Here is a 26,788-nt window from a genome sequence, read left to right on the forward strand (position 1 = left end):
GTCAAGCTGCTTTTCCAAATTATCTGTATGGCAAGCATTTCACAAACAGAAAGCAAAATACAAGACAGGTACCGAAATCTGCGCTGTGGGTGTTGTGGTTTTTTTTTTTTTTTTTTTTTTCCCCTTGAGGGAGAAGCTGCTTGTTGCTGGAGGCATAAATGGGTCATGTAGCTGCACCATCTTAAAAATAAAATAGTTGGCAAGTTTCCCTGCCTGCAATGTGGTGTACTGAATTTCAATGAAAATCACCCAAATGTACAGAGCGCATAGGCAACTTGGAATGCTGCAATATAAAGTGCTGCAGTGTATGTTTCTGGGCCCCTTCCATGCCATATGATTTGCTTGTTAATAAATGTTTTCACTGAGGAAAACATTATTATTTTTTCTGACTAATATCTAGATTCTGAATTGAGCAACAATAATGATATGCCTATTTCCTCTCCCATACCCCCATGCAAGGGAGGTACTTTGAATATATAAAATATATTATTCTGAAAGCAGTAAATTTAAAAAGCAAAAAACAGATCCAATACCTGTGATTTTTGAAGAAGGGGGGGGGGGAAAAAACCTCATATAGAGGTTAGAGAAAATTATTGTAACAGTTTATTTTAACAGACAGGTAGGAAGACTTTGTCCTGCAACCTACTGAGGATTCTGTTCCCTTTGATTTCCATTTCTAGAGGGTTTTTTTTTTTTTTTGTAGGGCTTCATGCATGCCCAAGCTCACTTTATGCTATCTAGCACAGGTGTGAGATAGCTGCAGCAGTATAGGATTACTGCAGTTTACCCAACCTCCTCGCTGAGTATCATGCTGCCATATTGATGCTCCTATTGTTACCCAGGCTAGTTAGCCATTAGCTTTTCTTCTGCATTACACTGTGGTCGTAGTAATGTGCCATGTACTGTATATACACACATTGCAAAGAATGTGTGATCAAGTCTAAATGATCAGCTAGGATGGGGTGGAAGCACCAGAAGCTCTCTTGGATTTTCCATGATATCTCCCATTGGCATAAAGTGTACACTGAACAAAGCAAGCACCAAGTCTCTTTATTTCTATATTCTTTTCCTCAGCTATTTCAGCTGTTCTTCATCTATGAACTGACCTTATCAAAATGACTAGCATTTAGTGCTAGGGTTATATAATCTGAAGGAAGCGCATATGGCTAGCACTGGAGTCTGTTCAGTCTGAATATCTCATCTGGTGGCTGAATAAGTGTTGAATGAGAGCACGAAGAGGATTGATTCTGGTGTGATCCACAAGCAAGTTCCCTAGTGGAGGAAGTGCGTTCCTTTTCATTGGGGGAGCTCTCTCCAGAAGGGCAAAAATCATTTTTGGTACGTTACCCTAAAACCTTACCACTTATATCTGGCAAGCAGACAGCAGGATCTCACAATTTCCTGTGCTGGATGGTGCTGCAGCATCACAGAAGTTGAAAATGGATGTCTGCCTTCTGTCTTTTGGCAACACATCTTGCATTAGTGATATTAATGTGTTTTCAGTTCTGTGTGTCGATCTAAACCTGGACAGTGGCAGGCCTAAAGTATAAGATTCGTTTAGAGGGACGGGTAGCTGTTGTTTGGCTAGACCCTTTGAGATTGTTCAGGAGTTGAAAGCTTGGTAGTAGTCAGTAATCAGGGAGTTCTTTGTGGTTGATCAGACTAACAAAACTGGCAGTAGAAGGGAAGGCCAGTTCTCTCAAGACTTAAGTCACACAATTTTACCTTTACTAACTAGTATAAACAGAATACCTAGCTGCCTTTGCTATTTTATCTAATTACTGTAGGCAAATTATTCCTCATGCATATTTTCTGCCCCGGTTAGCACAAGCTGGTGTGAAGTTTGCCTAATGTAAGAAATGTTTGATATCATTGGACTCTTGAGGTCGTGTTCTCTAAATATTAGCTCTTCCATGTTTAAAATTAAGAGAGATGTTAATGACATTTTGATCTAAATTAAACTCATTTGTGTTTGTTTTGAAAACCTGTTTTTCGTTGTTCTCGGTAGTTAATTCTCAAATACTTATCCTTGCTGGCTGGTGAATGTTTCAGTGCTGCTTATTTAATTGGCAGTTGAATTCATTTAAGTTGATAGAAGATCTGTCTTTGAAGGGAAATACATTATCAAAATGCATAGGCTAACTTTATTAGGTGAAAGCATTTTTGTTTAAATGGAAGATATAAATGGATAATGGTTAGACTATGCCCTCAGTGTTTTTTCAAGAGTGGCTGCAGCTGATCACTGTTCCTCGAGGCTCATATGGCATTTCCAGTGTCATGTAGTTGTGAGGAGAAAGACAAAGGAAAATGGTTTTATCTAAACGTAAGTGATGAACTCTATTTTGCTTCCCATGCTGATGTCATTGTACTGTGTTATTTTCACATGTCACTGGAATAAGCAATATAATACAGTGCATCTGGGAAAACATAGGAAATATTTTTCCCTTCCCAATTGAATCTAGTCTGTTTTATTCCTAGCTGTGCCTGCAGTTGAAGTCATGTGGTTATACATCTGCTCTACACGAGCAGGACCATTTTACATAATTCGTTATAGGCAACTACAATGTCAGCCGCTAATCTGATCTAATCCAGCAGTTCCCTGAAGAACTGCACGAACAAATCTTGCTTTGGCATTTTCAGCTCAGCCCTTGATGGCTAGCGGTGTGCTGTATGGCGCGGGGAGCTCAGCGCTCAGAGAGGGTCAAGCCAAGGTGTGCAGAGACCAGTTTCCATTCATCCTTGATAACCGCTGCCCTCCAGGGCAAGGCTGAAGCTGAACGTCATGGGGGTGCCCTGGCGGATTTGCTCCTCAGCCCTCCTTCCACAAAGGCTGCAGCAACACAAGTGTGTGCGGTGTCTGGGGTAGCCGGGCTGTCAGGCAGCGCTAAAAGCTGAGAGCTCATGTGCCAGGGCCAGCAGTGTCTCCATTTTGTATCAGTGACTTCTAAAACAAGTCCTGACAAGTATATGTCTGTGGGAGTGCAGACTGCAGTGTGCAGTGTGTCGCTGGATCCCTGCACAGTCTGCTCCAATGCCTGTCCAGAGATCCTGTTTGTTTTCTTGAAGGTGAGCTGAGGAGGGTTATGGTAATTTTTGTGAGTTGGAAGAGTCTGATTTCAATGTTGTTTGTTTCATTTTAAATCTGTGCTGTAAGGAGATGCCTCCTCTGGCATTTGGGTAAAAGCAGCTCTCCTGGACTGCAATGAACACCCGAACATCTGCTCCTCAAGTGGAGCTAGCAAGAGCTAAGGCTGTACTCCCACAGAAGTTTAGTTTCAGGCTGCTGCTTCAGAGCCCCTTCTTTCGCTGTCATAGGGTTTAGCTCCTCAGTACCACTTCACTGACAATCATGACAGACTTAAGGTTATGTTTTCCCTTTTAGTTTGCACTTAAGTCCTTATTCCTTACTATTTTTTTTTCTACCTACGTATTTATATGGCCCTACTTTACTGGTATAATTTCTATATATCTTGAGTTTACCTGAAAATAAAAATGAAGCGTATGACTTAAGTTTCTCTGTATTTGCCAAAAAAAAAAAAAGACATTTAGATCTGGTTTATCCTGAGACTGTTCCTAGGGAGGTGAAGTGCCTGGTGTCATCTTACGCTTCCAGAGCTGAGAGAGCGTAACCTGGCATAGAGAAGTGCTATGGATATGGATGTGCATGTTGAGAGGAATAGTGAGGTAGCAGCTTCCCTGTTGCAGAAACTAGATTGCCAGAGCGTGTCTACTAGGAAGAGGATGCAACTGTTATCCAGCTGTTATCCAGCTTTGCCCAATCTGCCCCTGAAAACAGAGGCACTCACTAGCCTACGCTGCCTGCCGTCAGGAGCAAACCCAGGTTAAACCCAGTGGGTTAATAGCAGTTGGTGCAGAGCCACAGGGATCTCCCAAAAATGCCCCCCGTCTACGCACCTAATTCCATTTGAGCAAAACTAGTCTGAGTATTGATAAGTCCTGAGTGGATTTTTTCGTTGTTGCTGTTAGCTATCCTTACGTTCATACGGTTGCGATATGTCATAACACACAGGGCAACGTCATAAACCTAGTGATATCTATAAAGTATGCATTCTATTTAACACTTAATACCACTCATACAACCACACTCATTCTGGTGGGACTGCTTGAGATTACGGAGGGGAAATAAAGTTCTACCCTCTTTGGAAGTATTAAAGGGAGGGGGGGGAAAAAAAAAGTCAAACCACTCACTTCGTGGAAGCGTGACTTCATCTTCTCAGTTTTCTGCTTGCTATGCTAGACAGAAGAACGGCTAAGGCATCTGCAGATGTGAAAATACAGCTCTGGGAATTCTCCCTGTGGGAAACCATTGCTTCATAGAGGAATGATTTAAACAGCTGTAGTTTGTCTTTACAATGTATTTTCTTTGCTCTCAGAGCTGAAAAATATCCTTTTTACCAAAGTTACTCTCAGCTGCAAAAATTAGATACTGCATTATGTGCCTTTGCAAGTAGTAGGCATTTCTGGAAACAGATGGCTGGAAAATGGGAGGAAGCTTTAACAAAATTGATTTATTTTTTTCCTCCAAGAATCCAAATATTTCTTTTAAAAAGAAAATTAAACCGAGTTCACCTAGAAAGCAATATAAAATTTGCCAAGGAACAAAAGCAGGTGGTCCAGAAATGCTGGTGTGTTGTTCCATGGAAGCTGCTGCTCAAGTCTTCTCAAACTTCTTCCCCCCCCCCCCCCCCATCCCACGAGCTCAGCTTGCTTGTTCCACAGTACTTCCTATTACATATGGTGCCATCAGCACTGCATTATATCCCATAGCAGCACTGTGAAATCCAGCTCGGACAAGAAAACAAGAGCCAGCGGTAGTACTCTTACGTTTTAAAGTTGTTATACTTCATTTTAGATTTGTCATTTGTATGTTGGATTTTAACAGAAAAATGGAAAGTCTTCTTGGGAAACACTTCTCACAAGAAAAAAAATGCTAAAAAGATTGCATTTCTTTAGTGTGAAAGTGGAATTAATGTGGCTGGTCATTTCAGTAGGTAGCTTTTGAAAGAGATGTTACTTTTTCCTTATGTGTGGTATTTTCTGTATCTCTAGAGACCTTTTGTAAGAGATGAGCCAAAATCAAGGACTACATCAGACCCAGGAGGTTGGGGTTATCATATCACCTCTTAAGTGTTCACTTCAAACTGAAGTTCTGCCAGCTACCCCATTGTGAAAGAGTGGACAGAGCTGGTTTAGAAATTTGTCCCTTCCTCGACTTGCTTTCTTTTTTTTGTTTATTTTTTGTTTTTTCTTGCTTCAGTTATTAATATGTTCTGTGTTTGTGTGACTTGCTGCAACAATTCGGTGTCCTCACATATCACACAATCAGGGACTTGTATGTTTCCCAGAAGTCTTAATTCTTATGACTTCTGTGGTACATGCTGATTTGAGTGCTTTGTGAATCACCAGCTTCATAAAAGCTGATTATATCACAATATTGTATGATACATGAAATTAATTTTTAATCCTAGGGAGTATTTATGGGACAATGCCAGTAGTTCTGTGCATTTTTTAAGGAGATGCTGCATGTGTTGCAGAGCTTGTATGGACCCGCACCTCCTTGTTTTCCAAATTAAGTTAATTTAACAGTTGACTCTGTCACTTCATTGACTTAAGTCATGTGTGTCCTAGTTTATTCCCGTTTAAATGAAAATAGGATTGAGCAATCCAATTTCAAACTCAAAACTGAAACTAGCTAATTTGTCCTATTAGCTGAGGACTGATTACTTAGCTAAAAGTCACTGTCAGAAAACTCTGGAAATAAGCAGAACAAATGTTCTTAGTTATCTGTCATGATTTCATATAAACTATGAAATCTCTAGTTCTGTCACCTTCATTTTACATTTCCTCTATATTCAAAAGGTGTTCCATATTTCAAATTACTTGCAGAAATCACTTTGAAATTACATTAAAGCACATGCTACCTCTCATTGTATTCAAAGCTTCAGGAGTTTATCTTAAGCAAGAACTATTAAACTGAGTGTTTCTAGGCAGCAGTCAACAGGATCCTGCAAGTTATACAACTTAATTTTCAGTGGTGGCAATAATCTTGTTTGTCATTTCTCAGATTTTTCTTAGCATTTTGTTGGACTGGAACTCTGTAAGACTAATACTGTGCTCTACTTGTTTTGCACAGTTAAATAAAGGGTGAAAATCAAAGCTAGTACATAGCAGTGATTCAAGGAGTAATATATCAAAAGACTATACTGAACTCCAGTTCTCAGCAACCCTTCTTGCTTTTAAAACACTGCAGAAACATGCTATATGTGTTGGATTGTAAATCATAGGTGGATTTTGATTAGTTAGGATGGCTTAGACTATTGCAGAGACGCTAGATAGCTGTGGAAGAATGAGCTGTATTCATTCTGATTTTTGCAGTGTCAACACGTTTGCCAGGCAGCCTCTTGAGATGAACCTTTATCAGTAATGATTGTGGGGGGGAGACTGGAGATCAGGATTGAATTTTTCCCTCGGATATATTCATAGGGGCTTTGAGCAAATGGCCTACATACAGTTCCCTTCCTGGAACTACACCTTTGCCTGTTTTGTCTACATGGACTGTAAGCATATTGGAGCAGCGAGGGCCTGTGTTTGTACTGAAGGGATGCTGACCTCAGTAAGAGCCTTGAGGTGCTGCTGTAACAAAGATGCTGCTGGTGCAGAGGTTTCCAACTTGGTATTGACTGAACTCCTGGTCTTTTAAGTCTTTGCTCATGCAAGTAACTGTACATATGTGTAGTGGTTTCTAATATCGGGGCTCTACTGGCTGTTCACTTACTATGTCTTTAAATCAGGTCACCTAAGAGCAGTAGGCTGTTGCAAGATTCTGGGGTGAGTCCTCACTGTGTCCTCGCATCCGCTGCAGCAGCACTCCTTTCCGGTGTCAGTGCTTACTTATTGTGTCCCTTTTCAGCTTTCTTATCCTCTGTGCCTTCCTCTGGCCCCAGCCCTTTTCCTTTCTCCAACTTGGTCTGACTTACCAGTGCTTGTGTTGTATAATTGGGGGTTTTTAAATCTAATTATACTTTAGTTTAAGGGCGAATAAGCTTTCTGTCCTTTTCACCTCAAGGCACAGCAAGAATCACTGAATGTGGCTCGACTTCTGCGGGTGAGGTTGTAAGGACAGCCTGAGAAGAAGAGCAGTTAATTAAATTTTATACTTCTGGTTTGTTTCCCCTTGTGTTGTAATTTAATCTAAGAAACAGAAATATGCAGTGGACACTGAAAGAATGTTTTAAGATAGGAGTTTAAGGCTGAACGTCAGAATCGTAGCTGCTGTCTCCTCAAAATTAACTTTTCTGCGTGTATTTTCATGGTATTTATGAACTGTCTGTGCTGCTTCCTGAGCCACCTAGTCTTTTAGGGCTCCTACAGAGCATCAAAAGCAATTCATAACGTGTCATTATCGGCTGGATTTATTATTGTTAATACAGTAAAGTCAAAATAAGTACATTTTCTTAAAAATATGTTTTGCTCACGTTTGCACACTGTTGGTGTTGATACCTAAGAATACCCTTAGTGCAATGGAATTTATATATATATTATTCTTTGGAGGCTTAATCAACCCCCCACTAATGTGGAAAAGAACCATTTTGTTCCTTCTGATGACCTTTTGTATGTCAGCTTGAGATGTCACAAATTTTGGATGAAACTAACAACAGCACTGGGTATCTAGCTCGGGCAGAGTAGGAGAAATATACTTTCTCTACCTGCTTTTTAAAAGCACAGGTTTTGAAAGCTTTAGTGCAAAAATAAAACAAGTTGATAATGTTGATGAATAAAGTTTGGGGAGGAAAGGGAGTTGTTTTGCCTGTATTAGAAAAGATCCTCTAGCTGTTTCATGGAGAAGGGCTAGTATTTTTTTTTTTTTTGCTCTGGAGCATGTGAAATTTAGCAGACTGGAGGGCCTCTCCAGGTCTCAGTGTTAGGTGTCTCAGTTATTGCCATCCTATAAAATATCTACCCACGTTTGCTCGTCAAGGCTTGCCTGTCAGTCCCTAGATGAACAAATAACTTTGTTTACATCACGCTATAGAGACTTGCTAGATCCTTGTGGACCTAACCAAAAAAATTCACCTACCGTTGTGCATGTTCCCTGCTGGGTGGGACTGGCAGGGCTGAGCAGGACTTTCTTGCAGCCATCTCTCCAGGTGACGCTGGACAGGTGTGGTGCTCGGCTGTGGAAGGAATGGCAGACTGCTGTTCGATTCCTCAGTGCTCCTCCTGCAGAAATCATGGGGGAGACAGCCTGACTAGAGCAAAGGGGTGAAAAGCATGCAGAAGGAAGGATGTGAAGCAAGTGAAAGGAGAGGCAGGAGTAAAAGAAGGCTAATTAGCACAGGAGAGATGGGGGTGGAGGGAGGCAATTGAATAGGTGCTGGGGGTTGTAGGAGGGAGCGACAAGTAGTGATAGAAGCCAGAGGAGAGGTGGGGAAAGCAGAAAAAGTTCATGGGAACTTGGGACACGGATGCAGGATGTACTGGAGTTTGGGGTAGGAGCAGAGGGGAGGGAACTGGCATCTGGTAGGAGGGGAGAGAAGGGAGTTCGAGGCTGGGGCTCTCCCGTGGAAGACCCCCACAGCATTGTCTTCTACTAAGACAGAAACTGAACACTGGAATCCCAGTCGCTACCTTTTACTTTCAGCAAGTAAATGGTGAAACCTACCAAGCAACCCCTCCACCTTCCATCTGCTACTGAGTGGTTGACTTGTTATGTGCCATCTATGCACAGGTAGCAGTGATCTCGGAGCAGATCCAGAATGAGTGGGAATCAGGATGCTCCCACGTAATGATTTCTTGTATCTCTCCTGTTTTCTTTTAATTAGGAAATAACTTTCAAAATTGAACGCACTAAAACTCCTTGGTATTTTACAGCACAAACATAATCTCTCTGAACATTGTTGCACAGAGGATCTGATGCCACTTAGCAAGTGCCTTGCCAAATAAATAATTATTTACAAACCAAAAAAAGCCATCAAACCAGGCCAAGTGTCCTAATGTCTCTGCAGGGTTCATCTCCTACATCTCTGCTTCTTCTAACTATCTGCAGGCTTAAAAATACTCTATTTATGTTCTCCTATTAAATTCCAAACAAACTGTCCCCCTATTTCTCTAGAAAGGCAAGAAAATTGCTCAGAAGACAGCAGTCACCTCCTGCGCACCTACGCCTACAGGCACACACAGCTGCAGTGCATATACTTAAGCTGTCTCTGACACACACAATTTTCCTTATTACTAAGTACTTGGCTCTTGCCTTTAAAATCAAGGATTTATATGTACATATGTGCATATAAGCAGCAGAAAGAGGGAGGGGAAAAAAATGCAGGAGTTTATCTGCCTCCAGATCCCCCAAATCAGTGTTGAGCAATCTAGCCAGATTCAGGGCCTAATCCAAAGCCTGTTGAGGTTATCAGTTATGATATGGCAAGTAGAATTTTTTGGAGAATACTTCTGTTGTCTGTATTTCTAGAAGATTTAAAGTGTATCTATTGTAAGTTTATCATTCCACAAACATCTCTCTAAGGGAGGCACTTTACAGTTTGTCACACAAAATGTGGCATATTTAGTTTTCTTCAGGAACAAAGGATATGTCCTATTTAACCGTGTAAAGTAATAGGATTTACTTTCCTTCAAAAAAATTATGCTTTTCACTGTTTTTTTAGAGTTACTTTTTCCTATTATATATAATAATACCACCAAATATTCGGGGAATGTGATACATTTTTTCACTCTGTACCTTCAGAGTACATCAAGTCTGTCTGTTTTCCGTAAGATGTGCTCTATTAAACCACAAGGTTTGAGGAAGTTTCAGAGTTTCTTTGCTGTGTTTGTGTCAGATTGGAAAGCCATAGTAATCTGTCTTGAATTTAGAATCTATGCATTTATGCTAAAGATAGGAGGCATCAACATCCTAAAGGTTTTAGGATTTCTTTCAGGTAAGCCTCCTTGATTTTACTGTGCTCTTTCAGTTTTCTCTTAGTTTCCCCCTGCTAAAATCAGGTCAGGTGTTTATTGAAGAGGTATTTGTGCATGAGATTTTATACTACTTATGAATTTTGTTCTGTTGAGGAATAACATTCAAATATCTTTCTTCACTGCTATTTTGACATTTCAGTTTCTAGCCTAGATTAAGAAAGGTAGAGAATGTGAGAGTTGAAAGACATTGTCAGTTGAGGCTTTGTAGAGCTCAACAAAAGTTTGACTTTTAGTTGGACTTTGATTTTTAAGCAAAACTTAAAGTAATCTGGCTAGTCAGCTCATTCAGCTATGAAATTTAAGAATTTGAAAGAGACTTTCCATGACCATCTCAAATCAACACCAATGTGCAGATATGGCTGTTGGATGCAATCTGTCAGGGAAATTGCACTGGAAGTCTAGGATTAAGTGGTATTCATTAAGCTTTGGTTCTTCAAGCACATTTGGATTCTTTCTCTCAGATACGAATTTCCAGATGACACTGGTACAAAGACAAAAGAAATTTGTGGTTGGAAAATATAACTTGATCAAAGAGAATTTTTTTTTTTTTTTAACAGGAAAGGCTTTAGAAAACTCTGGACAGTTTTTAGTTCCATAGTCAGTGTAGTCATTTTTTCTTATGGGAGCTGTAATTCCAGCTCCCTGCTGTGTCCCTTTTCTTCCAGTGAGCCTTGCCCCTCAGGCAGGCAACCCCTTCTGCAGTCTCCTGGAGTTCTGTCATGCACCGTGCTTGCTCTGCCTTGGGGAAAGCCTGCAGCAGATCATGGGAGACACAGGCCGACTGACGAGGGGAGGAGCAGAAGAGGAAAATGACAAATTTGAGGGACGCTCCTCTTAAAACTTTCTTTCTGTATTAAGTTAGCTACTAAATCGTACCAGGGATCTGGTCTGCACAGATCGTAACGAACAGAAGTGGATTGTCCTAGCAACAGACTGCATAAGGAGAGCAACTAATAAGATCAAGTCTTTCTTTGAATTATTGTAATTAATCCTACAAAAGTCAATTTTCAAAAACATCAGAGAAATGCAATGTATTACACTTATTTTCTTTACTTATTGACAAGTTTTCAGCAAGCTCCCAAGAGACCCTTCGTACAGTGGAGGAGAATACAAAGATTAATGCAATGAAACATTTCAATGTTTCTATCCTTTAAAACTTTCCATTTGGCAAAACATTTCAATAGTTTGGTTTTTCATCTTCACTCAAGACAAAAACAAATGTCAAAACTAGCGATTTCCTTCAGAGCAGTAACTAACATTTTTCATCAGCTATAATGACCTTTGGTAAGTATGTCTGTCTTCAGACAGGCTGCATTCTTATCAGACAAGTGGGAATAATACCTCCATTAATATCATCATTGCTTCCTAATATTTTCCTTACATTTCTCATTTACCCTTGTGTTTGGATATTCTCACTCTGACACGTTTTCCAGCACAATTATTGCCCTCCTTTCAGTAGCCCTTGATGTTCCAACACGGTAGTGTTGTCACAAATAGTAGAATCTCTAAGTGAACTGGATTGGAAACGGCCAGCAGATTAAAAATATTTGCTTGAAGCTTTCTCTGTGCTGTGAAGTAGTAGGGGAAAATGTTTGCATAAATGAAATTTTAATAGATACTAAAAATAAACCACGCAAAAGAAGACATAGCTTGTGTCTACATTATCATGCAACTTTAATTACACAAGCATTTATGTTCTGTGTGTGTTTTGACTTAGGGCCATGTGAGACTCATGAGTGAACTGTCAGTCACGTAGAGTTAATTATAATTTGTCCCTACAGATTGGGGGGGGGGGGGGAACCCTGGAAAAATATGCTAACACTTTTCATTGGCAGTAAACATTGGTTGTTGTTAGTCATTTGATGAAATTATTCTTAGCAGACTATACAAACTCTTTAGTTTAAAGAGTTCCCTGAGAAGAAGTATGTTAGCACGTGGCTAGATCCATTACAGGAATTAATTATCTTTGTGTACTATCTCATTTATTTCATTTTTTTCTTTCCTCGAACAAGAAAGTATTTTTTACAGTGTTCAGCAAACCAAGCCAGGTTACTTAAAATAATATTCACGTTCAGTGTGCTCAGTGTAAAGTGCTATTTTTAGAGTAGGTACCTGTCCCTTTATACAGCATTCAAAACAGAAATCTTTGGTTTCTGCTTGTCATACAGAACCAGTTTGTAAAGGGTCTTTGGACTTCTTTGCTCTTCTCCCTTTCCCAGGTAAGTAGCAAGTAACTAGGTGTCACATAGGGCAACAAATCGATAAAGCAAGCATAGATTCTGAGATCTATAATTTTTAATAATTTTTAAACTAGCTACAAAATGTCAATCACTTCACAAACTGACAGGAGACATAAGGAATTTCATATTACATGCTGTAAATGATATTAATCTCACAGTTTATCTAGAGTTCATTCATTTAGGTTTTTTTATTTTTTTATTTTTTATTTTTTTTTACTGAGTCAGCTACTAAACATCTCAGCAATTTGGTGTGCATAGCTCTAGGTAAGCAACAGAGAACTGTACTGATAACAAACCACATGGGGATAGCGACTAGTAAGAGAAAGCCTTATAAAAATTACATTTCTTTGCACCATTTCATATGGTAGTCGTTTCCTCCAAAAGATAGTCTTCAAAAGCAGCAAACAAACCCAATATATTACACTTACTTCTTTTTGTCTTTGACATATTTTCAGCCAAGCTTTTATTTTGCTGGCAATGGCTAAATGGTGAGTGCCAAATCCCTCTTTTTTTCATTATTAAAAAAATGATCATGATTAATAATATATATATCAACAAGAAAAAAGTGGCACAACTGCAAACTTGCTGGTATAACATAGTCCCAAAAGAGTCCGAATACTGAGCATGCTTTTGTTGTCATTGTTGGTGTGCTACTGCCATGGGAAAAGTCTTGTTTAAGTAGGAGTCTAAAAGTCTATTTATTCTTCATGCATAAATGCATAAATCACATCACTTTTTAGTGCAATGCTTGTTATAGTAGTATAATTCCACATTGTCTAATCATGAAATCATAACAACGGATAATGGTGATGAAGAACTGAAGACAGCAGGTTTCGATGCTTAAACATCATGATACCCAAAGACAGGAGCATGGCAGTAGCTCTGTGGAATGTCACAGTTTTACAAGAACAATACTGTATATTTAAAGGTTAACAGCACGTTTAGCATTCCAACATTGTTGTCATTCAGCAAACATTGTTTTAAAAAAAAAAAAAAAAAAAGAGAGGAGGAAAAAGAAAAGGAATCCAAAACAGAAACAAGGAAAGGAAAAATCTCAAAAAAACATCATAGTGAGCTATAGCCATCAAATCAGCACTATGTACAACCTTTGGAAAGAAAGATATCTAGAAAAAAATAATTACAAGTGTCATTTTTGGAAAGCTGACAGACTACACAGGACAACATTTACAATGGGGCTGATATGTGCATGTGTGCAAACCTAGTAGGTAAATATCATGATAAAAGCGTGAAGGTGCTGCCCTGTTGGACAGTGTTAAAAGGAAATGCACTTTGCTGCATTTAACCACTGCCCAGCATCTTTGTTGCACGCTGGTTAGCTTCATCAATCCTGGTTTTGTTGGAATCGGCCTATGGAAACACAAATTAAAGAAACAGCTGATTATATGGCAGAAAGAGAACGTTTACAATGGCATGTGGACAATTCCCTAGTTTTAGCTAGGTCAGAGGAAAAAAAATTTGAAGATATTGGAGAGTTGGTTTTCTAGTGGTGCTGGGGCCCAAAGGTAAACTACAGATTTGCTGGTTTTGTGATATTTCAGAAAGCCTCTGATAAAGCTTTTGTGCTTGGCAGTTTCTGTGAACTCCTCTACTGCTATGCCAGATCTGTAGCCAGTGTTAATTGGTAATTCCATTAATAGCAATGCTGTGGATGACGACTGATGATGTATGTGCGGATTTCATTGGTGTAAAGCCTCAGTGATGTTTAAGACTGTTAGATTCAGTGGATGTGGATTCTGTCCTAGCTAAAGGATGCACTAAAATTTAGATTACCGTGCAGTCAAAACTAAAGTTTTGTTCAATGCACTGGAGAATCACTGGAGTAGAGAAGCTAGATCATCTTATGCAGGGAATGCTGAGAAAGATGAATTTATCTGAAAAGAAATCAGTCTGGATCTCTTTGCTTTACATGTGACAGGAAGGGAATAGGTAAGAGTGATGCCATTATTCCAGTCTCTCAGGAGAATTCACTGGTGTGGTTGCAAGACAGGGTAACCTCTCTCGTTGGGCAGCACCATGAACAGGAATTACAAAAAGGAAGGGATTCTGCCATTATTTGAAAAAATCAAAATAGAATGTAGTGTGGCATAGGCTGAACTGTTAACTTTACTGTCTTCCATGATTTAACCCTTGTCATGCTTATAAAATGATGCTGATAAAATGGCACCCCCTTGGAGGTGTAGGAGTTCTCTTGGAATGGGAGGACACTTTAACTATGGGCTTCTGTAGCTCTGTAGAAGTTAGTTTGGGCTACAGAGACATTGTTTTAGCTGACATAAATTGGTGAAGTTCCATTCAAACCCATTATGCTGCGCTGACTTATGCTAGCGGAAGGACTAGACAGAAAATGTTTTCAGCTCTTGAATCAGACCTATGAGAAAAGTGAGAATTACATTATTACTTTAAAAGCATGACATCCAATAGCAAAGTTTCTTTTCTGTGATTTGGTGCCTGTGTTCTGTTAGCTTTGAGGACTATTTCCACTTCTCTGGGGTGTATCTGAATTGTACAGATTTATTTTAAATCTTCAGTTTGCAAAGATGCAGAATGGTGCAGCAACTTTCCCACATACATTCCAAAACCCTTTAAAGTGGTTATACTGATGTGCAGTAAATCATTCTTAAACATCTTGGGCTTTTCTCCATAATTGTTTTGGCAAATGCTATGTAGATATGTATTTTTAGTACAGTAGCCTGTGCCAGGTCCTCAGCAAATGTAGATCAACATAACTGCTCATTATGAACCGCACTCATTTATATTAGCCATGAGTTTGACCTCATCTATAGCAGTATAGCTACCAAAAAAATAAGTGACTAATTTTGGAAGCAGTGAAGTTTGTCATAAAATATATGAATACTGGGGTAAGGCTGTATGTGTATGGACTTTTTCCAGAGATGAAACATAATGGTCCTGAATTGAAATACTAAAGTCTAACTCTAGTGGACGACTCTGTTGCATCAAAGTCGGTGGGAGTCTTGTCACAAACTTTCCCACCTGGGTCACTACAGAATACTTTTGAGCCTTTCCTACTTTCTCCCTAGCCTCCATTTATGGCTCATTTCAGGGCTGGGCATTCTGGTGATGATGACTAAGCCGTGTGACCCACCCGTTATGTTCTACTTTTTCCCTTTCTCTCTGACTTGAAGGAAGGACTAAGCCTTGTATTTATTTCCTGATTACCTTGGATAGATCAGACTACATCTCCGCACTGTGAATTGGCTCTGGCTTGGATACGTATACAGTTTTACATACGTGCTTTACAAGCATTTGGGCGAGCTTTGTGGTGTACCCCAGCTTTTACTAAGCATGCCAGCCAAGGGTCTTTCTAATGATCATTGCTGATCAAAAGCACAATGTTTCAGCTGGTCAAAAAGAGAAAACAACTCCAGCAATGCTTTGTTGCCTGCCACCAGCCAGGGCCATTATTCTAATGCAGTATTTCTTTATAAAATGGACATGTATAGATTTGTATTTTTAGCATTGCCCAGTTGTCAGTCACTGTTGTGTCTTCATAGGGGGTTTTCCTAATATCTAGTTTCTTTTTCTTGTATCTCATTACTGCTCAGACCACGTGTGTTTACCCTGAGAAGTTCAGATGATCTAAACTGTCTTGTTTTTGTGCTGTCATGTGACTCCTCTGTATATACTGCACATCCGTCTTTCAAAAGTGTATCCCTGTTCTTAGCTGAGATCTCTTCCTGACTAGGCCTGCCTGTGAGGCTGGACTTAGTGTTTCATAGTAGCCTGCAATGCTCTTTTATTGCTATCTAAAATGCTGTATAGCTAACTGTGTAAGAAGACTCCATAGACGTGGAAGGCCAGTCCCTCAGTTAGTCAACTGCTGTCAGCATGCACTGCCTAGAAACTTGGTCTGTGTACTTCATGTGCACAAAATGGCTAGTCAAAATCCAGATGTTTGCAGGCACGAGCTGACAGGAGAGCAGTACAGTGTTAGAAAGTTAGGACTCCTGCATTTGGTGATGGCATCCTGAAGGCACAGATGGGACACACCTGATTTCCAAGTACAACGCATGTCACCTGCCACTAAAATTATGTCATGGATAGAATAGCTTAACATGAAGTAGTACATGTCCTTGTACTTCGTCTGAGAAAATGATGTTTATCTTAAAATTCTTATTTAAAGCTAGTTGTGATACATGCTGTACAAGCCTCCGGTCCCTTCTTGCAATGCAGATAGATGGGCTACTTTCCAATGCTTTTCTTGTGAATAACAATGGTAAATCCCTCTCCCTACCCCATTTCAATTTTCTTAGAAATAGGAACTCCTGCAGAATGGCATTGCAGTAATATTAGTGCATTTTCCAGTTCATTCAAACTAACAGATACAGCTTTATAAAACAGAAGTTTCGACTGTTGCAAAGTTATGTGCTCTTTTATTTTATGTGACTATCTGTCTGTCAGAAATAAATTTCTTGCCTTTAAAGCGACATGTACTTCATCCAGTTCTCCCGGGAATCAAACTTCAATAAGGAAAGTTACCAAACTGAGTGAACCCCTGACAGCAATATTTTCTTTATTTTAATTTCTTGTGCTAGGCTTTCGTGTAGCTAATTGGCATGAAAAACAGACATGGATGTCCTGCTCTCTGTAGCTTGCACGTGTAAGAAGGCTCAGGAGTACAGGCTCTACCACTTAAGGTCAGCATTAATTCTAAGCAGTACGTTTAAGTCCTTGGGTTAGATCCTCAGGTTGTGTAAATCTCAGCTGAAGTCAAGAGTGTTGTATTGATTTTACAGCAGACGAAGATCTAGCCTCTTATGTCACTTCAGCCTGGCTGTGCCTATGCCTGGAGCTCTGCCAGCAACGAATGCAGATGGCTTGCGGATCTTAGGATCTGAGGACAAGAATGAGTTCTCGGATGGATACGGAGGATGCTACTGTCTGCCCTGGAAATCTGCAATGCAGATCTGGCATTGGAATGATGCTCTCTGCATTTTCATATAGTGATTTTGCAACGGTAGTATTGAGCTTTTGTACTTCACAGGGCCCATGCAGGGCGCAGTTATATATATATATATATGTATATGTATATGTATATGTATGTACATAGAGTGAGCTAGTGAATCTCTGTCCAAAAGGAGTTAAAAGCAGGCAGAAAGACAAGGCTGGCTGCACTGTTACCACCTGTGAAAGCCACACTTAGTAAGTTCACGTCCTCCTTTTTGGACTGGCCCTCCTAATAGATGACCCACGTCTGAATCGTTCATGGAAGTTCTGAGGGAAGGAAAGTCCAGGAAAGTTTGGAATTTGCCAGGAAATGCCCGGGCATTCAGGCCCAAGCTTCACAGTTCTGCACAGCTCAGGGCACTTCTTTCCCAAAACCTTTGTAGAAGGAGCCTTTATCTGTGTTAAGGGGTCCCCTTACCAGCTATTGTCTTTTGAACCCAGCAGTGCAGTATGACCTACAGTGAAGGATTACTGAAGATCAACAGCAGAAAGCTGCTTCAGTCCAAGTATTTGGAGGGAGAAGAGAGAGGAACTCTAGCAGCTCTTTCTGTCCCCTGTCTTTCTCTGAAAGAGTTGAAGAGAAACTGCAGCCTGATCCCTAGGTTGAAAGAACTGAGGACAGAATGGATTACATCTTCTGCACCTCTTGTAGCAGCCTGTGCCGGCGAATGAAGGCTTGCAGAAAGGATAACACAGCCACCCTTTGGGGTTCTCTTAGAAATATCAGCTCTTACCTTCTCCATGATCCTGTCAATCTGGCGATTCTGTGTGTCAATCTCGTTGCCCATATCCAGGGCCATGTGACGTAAGTTTCCAATGATGCCGCTGACCTGCTCGAGGTTCTCATCCATTTCATTTTCTCGGGCATCATTTGTTACCCTGGGAGTGAAAAAACAATTCTTTGAGTAGAGACAGAAGAGGTCCCTCTGAAACTCTAATTCACCTCAAACCTCACCTGCATCCTTCTTCACTTGTGACTTGCTGCTGTGCTAAGCTTTGAAGAAAAGGGATTAATTATTAAGCAGGTAGCTTGAAAAGCTTCACTTGCTTATTTTTTTTTGACTGTTGGGACTATTGTTTGGGTTCATTACTACTCCATTTGTACTACTCATTCCTGCTGCTCCTGGAAGTGTTGCTTTCTGAGCTTGTCTATTGCACATACCACACCTGCCTGCTAGTGATGGTGTTTCTCAAAAGAACAGCAAAAGGATGCTACATTTGGACTTATGCGTGCTTACAGTATATGGGAAATGCTGGAGGACCTTGAAATTGAAGCTATACTAGCTCCCAGCCTTGAGCTACGCACAGCTAATGGATACAGTGCAGTCCTTGCAGACTTGGGGCTAATCAAAATACTAGGCATGAGCAGCTTCAGCTGCGGAAGTCCTGACCTAAACTCGTATTTTAATTAAATTTATTTCCAGTAAATGACAGAAGCAGCTTTTCTCTGATTTGTTGGCTTGAGTAAAGATGCTTTACCTTTAGCCCTGTTTCATTTGCTTGGTGTTTAAAAGGAAAAAAGATTGCTCTTGAGCTGGGGCCCAGCTCGGCACTCTAGTGGCTGGAGAGCTACGTGGTGGCTGACATTGGGAAAAGCAAGGATCATAGGTGACACTCAGAAAATACTACTCTGACAGTCTTTTATGCTTTTCGTGTTCATAAAGGTACCGGAAGGGCTGCATAGGCTACTTGCAGAACAGTTACGGCATAGCACCCACATAAACTTTCTTCAGTGCTGTTCTGTTAGCCTACCCCAGCCTTCATGGTGATGGAGCCTCCCTCCAGAGATAATAAAAGTAAGTGAATGGCAGTCCCAGCAAACTTAAATGGCAGTTCAGTCCCACGCTCCAGATAGCATGATAGCATTGTTTCTACCATGCTGATTTCCCTTTAATGCAGAAGCTAAAAAATAAGTGGATAATAGTTTTTGGAAAGATAATTACTTATTAATCCAGTGTTCTTAATCTTCAGAGATCAAAGCTTTGCCTACTGGTATGCCTTTATCCATTCAGCTGATAGCATTGTCACCTAAATACATTCTCAGCAAGTACTGTAATCAGTATGTACTTATCACTGGATCCCTATGTATTGGTGAAAGTTTGCAGCTTGGTTGCTGTTAGTATAGCCGTGTGTTTAAAATTGGCTTTTATTTGAATGCACAGTGGTTGCCACTAAAGTGTCAGTGTTTTTCCACAGTTGTGGCATCTCAGCAGTTGAGGAGCAGTGGATCATTTCCCATTCAATGAGGTATTTCTGGGTAGTAGCCATAAGCAGGAAAGTGGTTTTTCTAATGGCGGTGTACATCTAGTAAAAAGTGTACTTCAAGTTCTGCACTTGTTTCTATACTTTGGCAGAGAGCCTGAGGATCTTTTCTTTCAGGAGAGAGAGGAAGAGGTGCTGAATGCTTTGATACACCCTCTGGCAAGGTCAGATAATGGATAATGAGCCCTACATATCTTGAAAAATAGAATAATTATAAGCTAGCTTTATTTGACACTTCATTTCCAAGACATTTTACCAACTGTCATTAATGAGACCCACAATAAGGCCCCAAGTAAAAGTTGATTGATCATGCTGGAGAGCGGGAGTGCAGGACTCACATGGCAAGTGCTGACTGACCTTGAGAATCTTAAACTTAACATTTCTTCTATGAAGTAAATAAGTATATATTATGCCTATGTAATTATCATCCAAATCTTGGCAATCTCAAGGAAGAAGGTTTCAGGCAAGCATCTTCTGGTTCTTAGGGCTGAGGCCCTAACTTCCAGGATTTTCATCAACATCATCATTTGCATTAGCTCAGGCAAGGACCCATAGGGCCAGGTGGAGCTGGTGGAAGCAGTGGGTATTTAGGGCCTGTACTAATCAGCATCAACCTAAATCTGAGCAACTACCACAGTAGTGGTAAACAGTGGCTCCATTGCCTTACCTGATGTCACTGAAGGAGTTAACGAACATCACAGAACTCATGACCATATGGAAGATTTCTAAATATATCAGTGGCAAGTAAAATAGAGAGAGAAAACGGTGGATAAAAGACTCACCTGCGGATAAAGCCACCACTGATGGCCATCTGCTCCCGTTCATCTACAACACGTGCAGGCTGGCTGGCTACAACCCCATCCTGATTATTGCCCCAGGCTTTTTTGTAAGCATCGCTTGATTTAAGCCTATGCAAAAAAGATGATAAGTAACAAAGCAGCAAGTGGACAAAGACAAATGCAAAACTCTTTACTTCTCCAAGCTAAAAGCTGAATCAAGCAAATGAGTTTTCAGATAGAGGTTCACTGATTGCATACCGATATATCATAAGCCTGAATATAAGGAGATTTTATTTTACTGCCACAACAACAGTGATGGTCAGAGGTTTTGTTTCCAATAGGGTGAATTGCAATTGTCAAGTCTACAACACTGCACACAGGTTTTTGGATGTTGACTTAGTTTCCAGAAAGGATGGGGGAAGAAAAGAAAAGAAGAAGAGAAGAAATAGGTAACTGGAAAACATTGTTTCATTTCAGTTTTGACATATGTTTTGACATCAAACACAGAGAACGTACTGGCAGACAGACATAAAAACAAAACTGCCACTTATAGTATGTACATCACATCACAGCAACACACCCTCTTAGAGAAAAACAGATTTGGCTAGATTTTAACATGTTACCATGCAGAAGATTCGGCTTTGTTGTTGTTTAACATATATGTGGCATAATAGGCATTTAAAGCCTCTAACCTTTTCCAAGGAGATTTGGGGATGATTTTATCATACAAGTCATAGGATTCATTGGATTTCTAAATAATATATCGGTACTTGAAAATAGTAGTCATACATCGACAGTTGATGTACAAACCTTTCTCCACAGAGACAAAAAGTAAAATAGGCAGAAGTGAGATGAGTGCAGGAGAAAAGAAATGATACAAGCAATCTAGCATCAGAAAGGGAAATTTTTCTACATTTTCTTCATGCACCAGCTACAGGCATGAATAAGAAGTGAAGCATTCTCACTAAGCACAGTTGCCCCAATAGTTCATCATACTCTTAATGCATCAGCAGGAACAGCCTTCACAATAAGCAAGACACAGGCAAAAATGGATCATCACTTCCTTCAGGAGCATTAAACCACAGGACTTTAAAATAGCCTATCAGGTTGTTATATTTGTTGTTTTTGATAGTTATATTAGATTTCAGAGAGCCATTTTTGACTGAGCTGCCATGGACAGAAAAATTAAAATCCAGGCATACCTTCAGTGACAGATTAGTATGTGCAAGCATGTTTTGGGTTGCTGTCTTTGGGGTGATCGGACAAGATCGGATGCTTAAACAGAAGAACGTGACTTTTGGGGCTCTGTAGCTACAAATTCTTGATTTTGTTCCAGAAATGGAGCAGTTTTCAACAAAGCTGTTGGGAACTGCAAATCCCCATGGTTTCCATGTTCTTCATTTGGCTCTAGTCAGTCATATAAATAGCCCCGTGGCTTGGCTTTTCGGGGAGTAATTGAACATGCTCCTAGTTGGGAAAGGACACAAAAAGCCCAGCTCTGGTGTTACTTTCTCTCCAAGCCCTCTGAAGCTGCTTAGTATTTTTTGAGTCTGAAGATGTGTAGCATACTTTGATTTAAAATATAAATGAAAAGAGGATCTTTCCCAAGTCTATCTATTTTGTTGTTTATTTCCTATTAAAATCTGTGAAGACATAAAGAGAAGAGGCGTTTGATTGCCTTGTTTGTTCTTAGTTCTCTGAAACTATACATCAGCTTTGGTGTTTCTGGAAATGAATGAAGCTAGTTCTCTTGCTCCGTGTACAATTACAGATGTTTATCTGTTCTTTAGACTTGCACAACTTTGAGAGTGGCACGGTGTCTGTGTTTGAGGTAAATGATTTTATATGCCAAGGCTCGATCCCCTGCTTTTTGTGCATGGAAATGTCCCATTAAAGTCAACGGATGGAATCTGGTCCTGCTCGTGATCAATAGCAGTTGTCTTACTGACTTCAGTCTGGTCAAAGTTGTATGCCATGGGAATTTTGGGTCTTCTAAGAATGTAGGATCAGGGCTTACGTTCTGGTATGGTTCACTGAATTGTATTTAGAAGTAGCAGAGAATAATTGTGTGTGAAATGGTTAATCTTTTGGAGTATATGCAATTTACCACCAGCCGGAAGAATATTAGGGAATCACACTGATGATGTGCAGAAGTGTATGGATTTCTCTCTCTCCTTAACTCTGCTTCTCAGGATATCATCTTAGGTGCACCAATTGATTCTTAGCATGGTGAATCAAAGACTCTGGTTTTTAAACATGTTGACTGGTTGGTAATGCTAGTTTATCCAACATGGCGATAGTCTGCAAAGGTCAGAATGCTACCTCAAAACAGGAAAGGGACACCTTTAAAAATGAATGCCTGCCTCACCAAATGTAGGCAGTGTCTTTTGGTCCCTGCACCTATACGTTTCATGATACTGCAGTCACTGTGGAGTGATAAATGATTCCAGATCAGATATCAGGTCCTAACCCCATCCGCTCATAGTTCTGGCTTTGAATTTTGAGTAGTCTTCCCTATAGTACAAAATATTAAACCTACTCTAAAAAAATGAAGATTTTCTGCCAAATACATAAGGTTTTTTGTACCTTAAGGGTGCACTTTCAACATAGATGTTATGTTCGGTTTCTCCAGGAGGAGCAAGCCAAGGGAGTGTTCCTCTTTAAGCTGCAACTTTCCCCTCTCTCACTTTGCACGTGTAGGCAATGATATACATATTCTTGCCAAAATGTATACCTCAGCAAAGTGTTTGTGGCTTGGTACGCAGGAGAAAAATTGATTTTTAAAGCTGAGGCAGTAGCTGCATTTTGTCCCAAGGGAATTAACTTCAAAATAAATGTTGACTGGTAAGACAGAAACCCAGTCCTCCTGTTCCTATTCCAGGCAAAATTCCCACTGAATTCCACAACAGCTTTCAGTCATTTGGTGTTGATAATCATGGTAGGATCAGGCTGTGCTTGGGAACAAAGTGTCTGTGCTTCACAGAAAGGGAGTATAACGTGACAGAACCGGAGCACTCTACCTGGTTTCCTGCAAAATCTTTGGCCAACCATTTATAAATGTTTTCACAGTAGCCTGATTGCATGCTGACTTATTTCTTGCTGGATTTGCTATTCCTTGAGGAATTCTGATTGCTCCAGTTTGTCCCCTATTTTCTGCACCTACTATTTGCACTTAACATTTTCCTTTGGCATTTAAAACAAGCTTTGCATTACTCAGAGAACAGTTTCGTTCAAGTGTGATGGCATGCAAGCAAAATTCGATGCATTTCAACATTTCTGCTTAGTGTACGTTCTACCCAAATGAAAGAAATTTGACATGACGTGTTCAGTTTTTCTTAGATTTGGTTCTCTAAGGCAGGATGAAAATCATTGCAAGTTGAATTCCAATTGTAAAACGTCATGTATACTTCAAGATCTCATCAAGGACGATATCTGTTGAATAATGAGAGGAAGTGTAATTTCCTTCCATAATTTTAGTAATATTTGTTTTTACCTCTTCTGCATTTTTAAGCTATGAGTTTTTATTATTGAAGTTTTTTGTGGAAATAGGTTTTAGAATTTAGGGTCTCCAGGAATAAAGTAGCCCCAATGTTTTTGTTTGCTGGGAAATGGAACCACTTAGTACACTTTGTGTAAAATGTTGAAACTTTTACCAGTAAAAGGTGTTGACAGTGAAGCTTTCACTGTAGTATGCCCGATTTTAATGCATCTACAGTAATTCCCAGTCCGTTGTCTATGCTATGAGATGAATGCATTTGGATCAGAATCGTTCTTTCTGCATGCCACATGCTCATCCTGTCCATGTGCCTAGCAAGGATGAGCTTCACAAGGCCTTTGGGATCAGCCTTAAGTGCTCAAAGAGATGAGGCAGGCAGCACCTACTTGTTACATGGACAGACACAAAGACCACAGAATTTTCCTAGGTCCGTCAAATTCTTTTCTGCTTCTTTCATGTCCTTATTGATTTGGTCCATTCCCTCTTCGATGCGTTCCAGTTGTTCTGATTAAACACAAGTATTTTATCCCCACAGAATGAAGCAGATGGAAAAGGACAAAGAAAAAAAAGACAAAAACTTCAGACATTCACTGTGACAAAAAACTGGACACCACATAGCAGAGCCGGTACCCAGTACCTACTTGTTACAAGGACATATGAAAAGGCCACAGCATTTCCCTAAATCTTTTAAATTTTTCTCGGCCTCCTTCATGTCTTGGTTGATATGGTTCATGCCTTCTTCAACACGATCGAGTTGTTCTGGTCAGGACAAAGGGATGACAGTGTGGAATGAATTGTATTTTTGTTTGTTTTTGTCTTCAACAGAGCATGAAAAATGGCCATGTAAAACTGAATTAATAATGATATTACAATGCATTAATCTAAGCTGATGCATTGTTGCAAGCATGTATGCCAGACTGGATGCGGAAGATGATTTTTTACTAATATGAGAAGAATAAAACAAAGGAACAAAGGAGGCAGATGTTTGAAATATATTAATTTAAACAAGATGCAATGGTGTAGAAAGGAAGGATTATAAACTTTAAGGTCTAGAAACATAATACAATACATCCACTTACTAAGACACCAATGACATCCAAGAGAAAGAAAGATACAGTGTTATTATTTTGCATTTATGCATGTTAATACAAGAGAAAGAGCGTCCTTCCGTGGAAAGTGCTTGAATTACACTTACAAATGCCTTGGAATTAGATGATGTTTGGCAGAGTGACTGGTCTGATTAGTGGGTGATTGGGTGAGAGACTTGGTATTAGTGATATCGGAGATGGTGTGAGCTGTAAAGAGCTGTGTCCAAGTACTCCTTTTTCCAGAGGCTGAGGAAACTGAGGCATGCCACTTTGATTGGCATTGGATATTATTCTCTAATCTGAGTGTGGCCTCAGGGATTATTCTTTCTCTTTTGGGCTACTGTAAATCAGGAGTAACCCCGGTGAACGCAGAGAAACTGCAACGACCTAAGGAACCTGATCCAATGCCCACTGAAAGAGGAGCACTGGCTATGAGCACTTTTGTCTCTGTCCCCAACGGATCTTACATAATCAAACATTAGACAAAAACTGACATTTTTCTGCGGGGTCACTTCTGATTTGCACCAGGTCAGGTAACCAAAGCATCAAGCCCAGTAACCAGCCATACACAGGCACTGTATTTCTCCAGTGATATCAAACAGAATTTATCTTATTTCTGCTCAGGCTGACGTGGTGTGGGTTTTTCTTGGTGACTCTGTAGCTCAGATAATTTAATGTGTTAATTTTTTCACTAATGTTAAAGCTGAGGAAAATGGCCCAGAGGAGCTGAACGCCACAGTATGAGACTGTCAGACCAGATCCTTAACTGATGCAAACAGACATAGATCCAGCTGGATCAGGGTTGCTATATTAAGTTTGGTGTAGCTATGACATTTAACATTGGTGGAAAGCTTAGCCATTTGTTTAGTATGATATAGGCCCAGATTATTACTACATGGAATAAGAAAGTTAATTGGAGTGATATTTCAATGCAGTAGAACTTTTCGTTGTACCTAAAGAGACTAAGTAAAGCAATCCCAGTAAAACACAAATACATTTCTATTCCTTGTATTGAATAGAGAAAATGTAAACACAGAATTAAAACTGAGAGGAGAGGAACTAAGAGAGCACAGGCTATAGGAGAAATATAATGTCATCCTTGATGTTAAGTGAGCCCTGTCAAGATTAAAAAAAAAAAAAAAAGAAAAAAAGAAAGGCATTTTAGAAAAAAAATCATATGTGTATTGACATCGGTACAAAACTCCCCTTGACTTCTTTGGGAAGAGAAATAGGCCTAATTTCTTACTTGTGTTTCTGTTAACAATTGAGGTTTAGATTTTCAGAGCTGTCTAGGGGTTTGGATGCCCAATTCCCATTAAAATTAATTAATTAATTAAAATTAATTTTAATGGGAATTTGGCATCTCACCCCTAGAGGGCTTTGAAAATCCCAGCCTAAATTATTCAAGCTGAAATAATTCTAATATTGAACTTGTGCTGTTTATTTAATTCTTGCATGAGGCTGGGCTTTGAGGTGAAGAGGCATCATGTCGGTATTGCCAGCTGCATCTGCTTTTCGGCTGTCAGTTCTCATTCTCCTCAGCAGGATGTGCCTGTTTCTGGATAACACAGGGATTATTGATCCCAAATCCAAAGATGCATTTGGGGGATCAGAACTGTCTGGCAACATCCTCTGAAAGGAGCACATTTAATGTGAGCAAAGGATTGGGAAATTAATACGAAACCTGAGAGATACATTGTACAAGTTTGGCCAGATAAACTGCTGAACAAAGAACCGGAAATACAAGGTTAGACTGTTTTAACACACGTTACAATTTTGCTTGCTGGTTTGGAGGTTTGAGCAGAAGCTTTGGTTCCCGTTTGCACCCGCAGATCGTGAATTTAACTATCCCAGTGGGTTTTGTGCCGTTCTACTATAAGGAGACGTTCTCATTAGAAGCGTGCGTGTATGATAAAAGGTGATACTCCTGCTCCCCCATACTGA

At 39.9% G+C, this 26,788-nt stretch overlaps 1 protein-coding gene across 2 annotated transcripts in view; it reads right to left on the bottom strand.

Annotated features, from left to right (window-relative positions):
- Positions 1-12,270: 12,270 nt before the first annotated feature.
- Positions 12,271-26,788, bottom strand: part of SNAP25 (synaptosome associated protein 25) — a 69,446-nt gene continuing 54,928 nt past the window's right edge. The window contains exons 5-8 of one of the 2 annotated variants that reach the window (XM_068940272.1): positions 24,143-24,260; positions 20,264-20,389; positions 17,954-18,098; positions 12,271-13,601 (exon numbers count right to left, since the gene is read on the bottom strand). In XM_068940272.1, the coding sequence (XP_068796373.1) occupies positions 13,533-13,601; positions 17,954-18,098; positions 20,264-20,389; positions 24,143-24,260 (458 nt within the window). In that variant the 3' untranslated portion in view covers positions 12,271-13,532. Of the gene's footprint in view, positions 13,602-17,953; positions 18,099-20,263; positions 20,390-24,142; positions 24,261-24,397; positions 24,516-26,788 lie in introns of both variants that reach the window. The other variant, XM_068940273.1, reaches the window with a different exon arrangement.

This window comes from Struthio camelus, chromosome 3 (assembly GCF_040807025.1).
Source record: "Struthio camelus isolate bStrCam1 chromosome 3, bStrCam1.hap1, whole genome shotgun sequence".
NCBI classification, from domain to species: domain Eukaryota; kingdom Metazoa; phylum Chordata; class Aves; order Struthioniformes; family Struthionidae; genus Struthio; species Struthio camelus.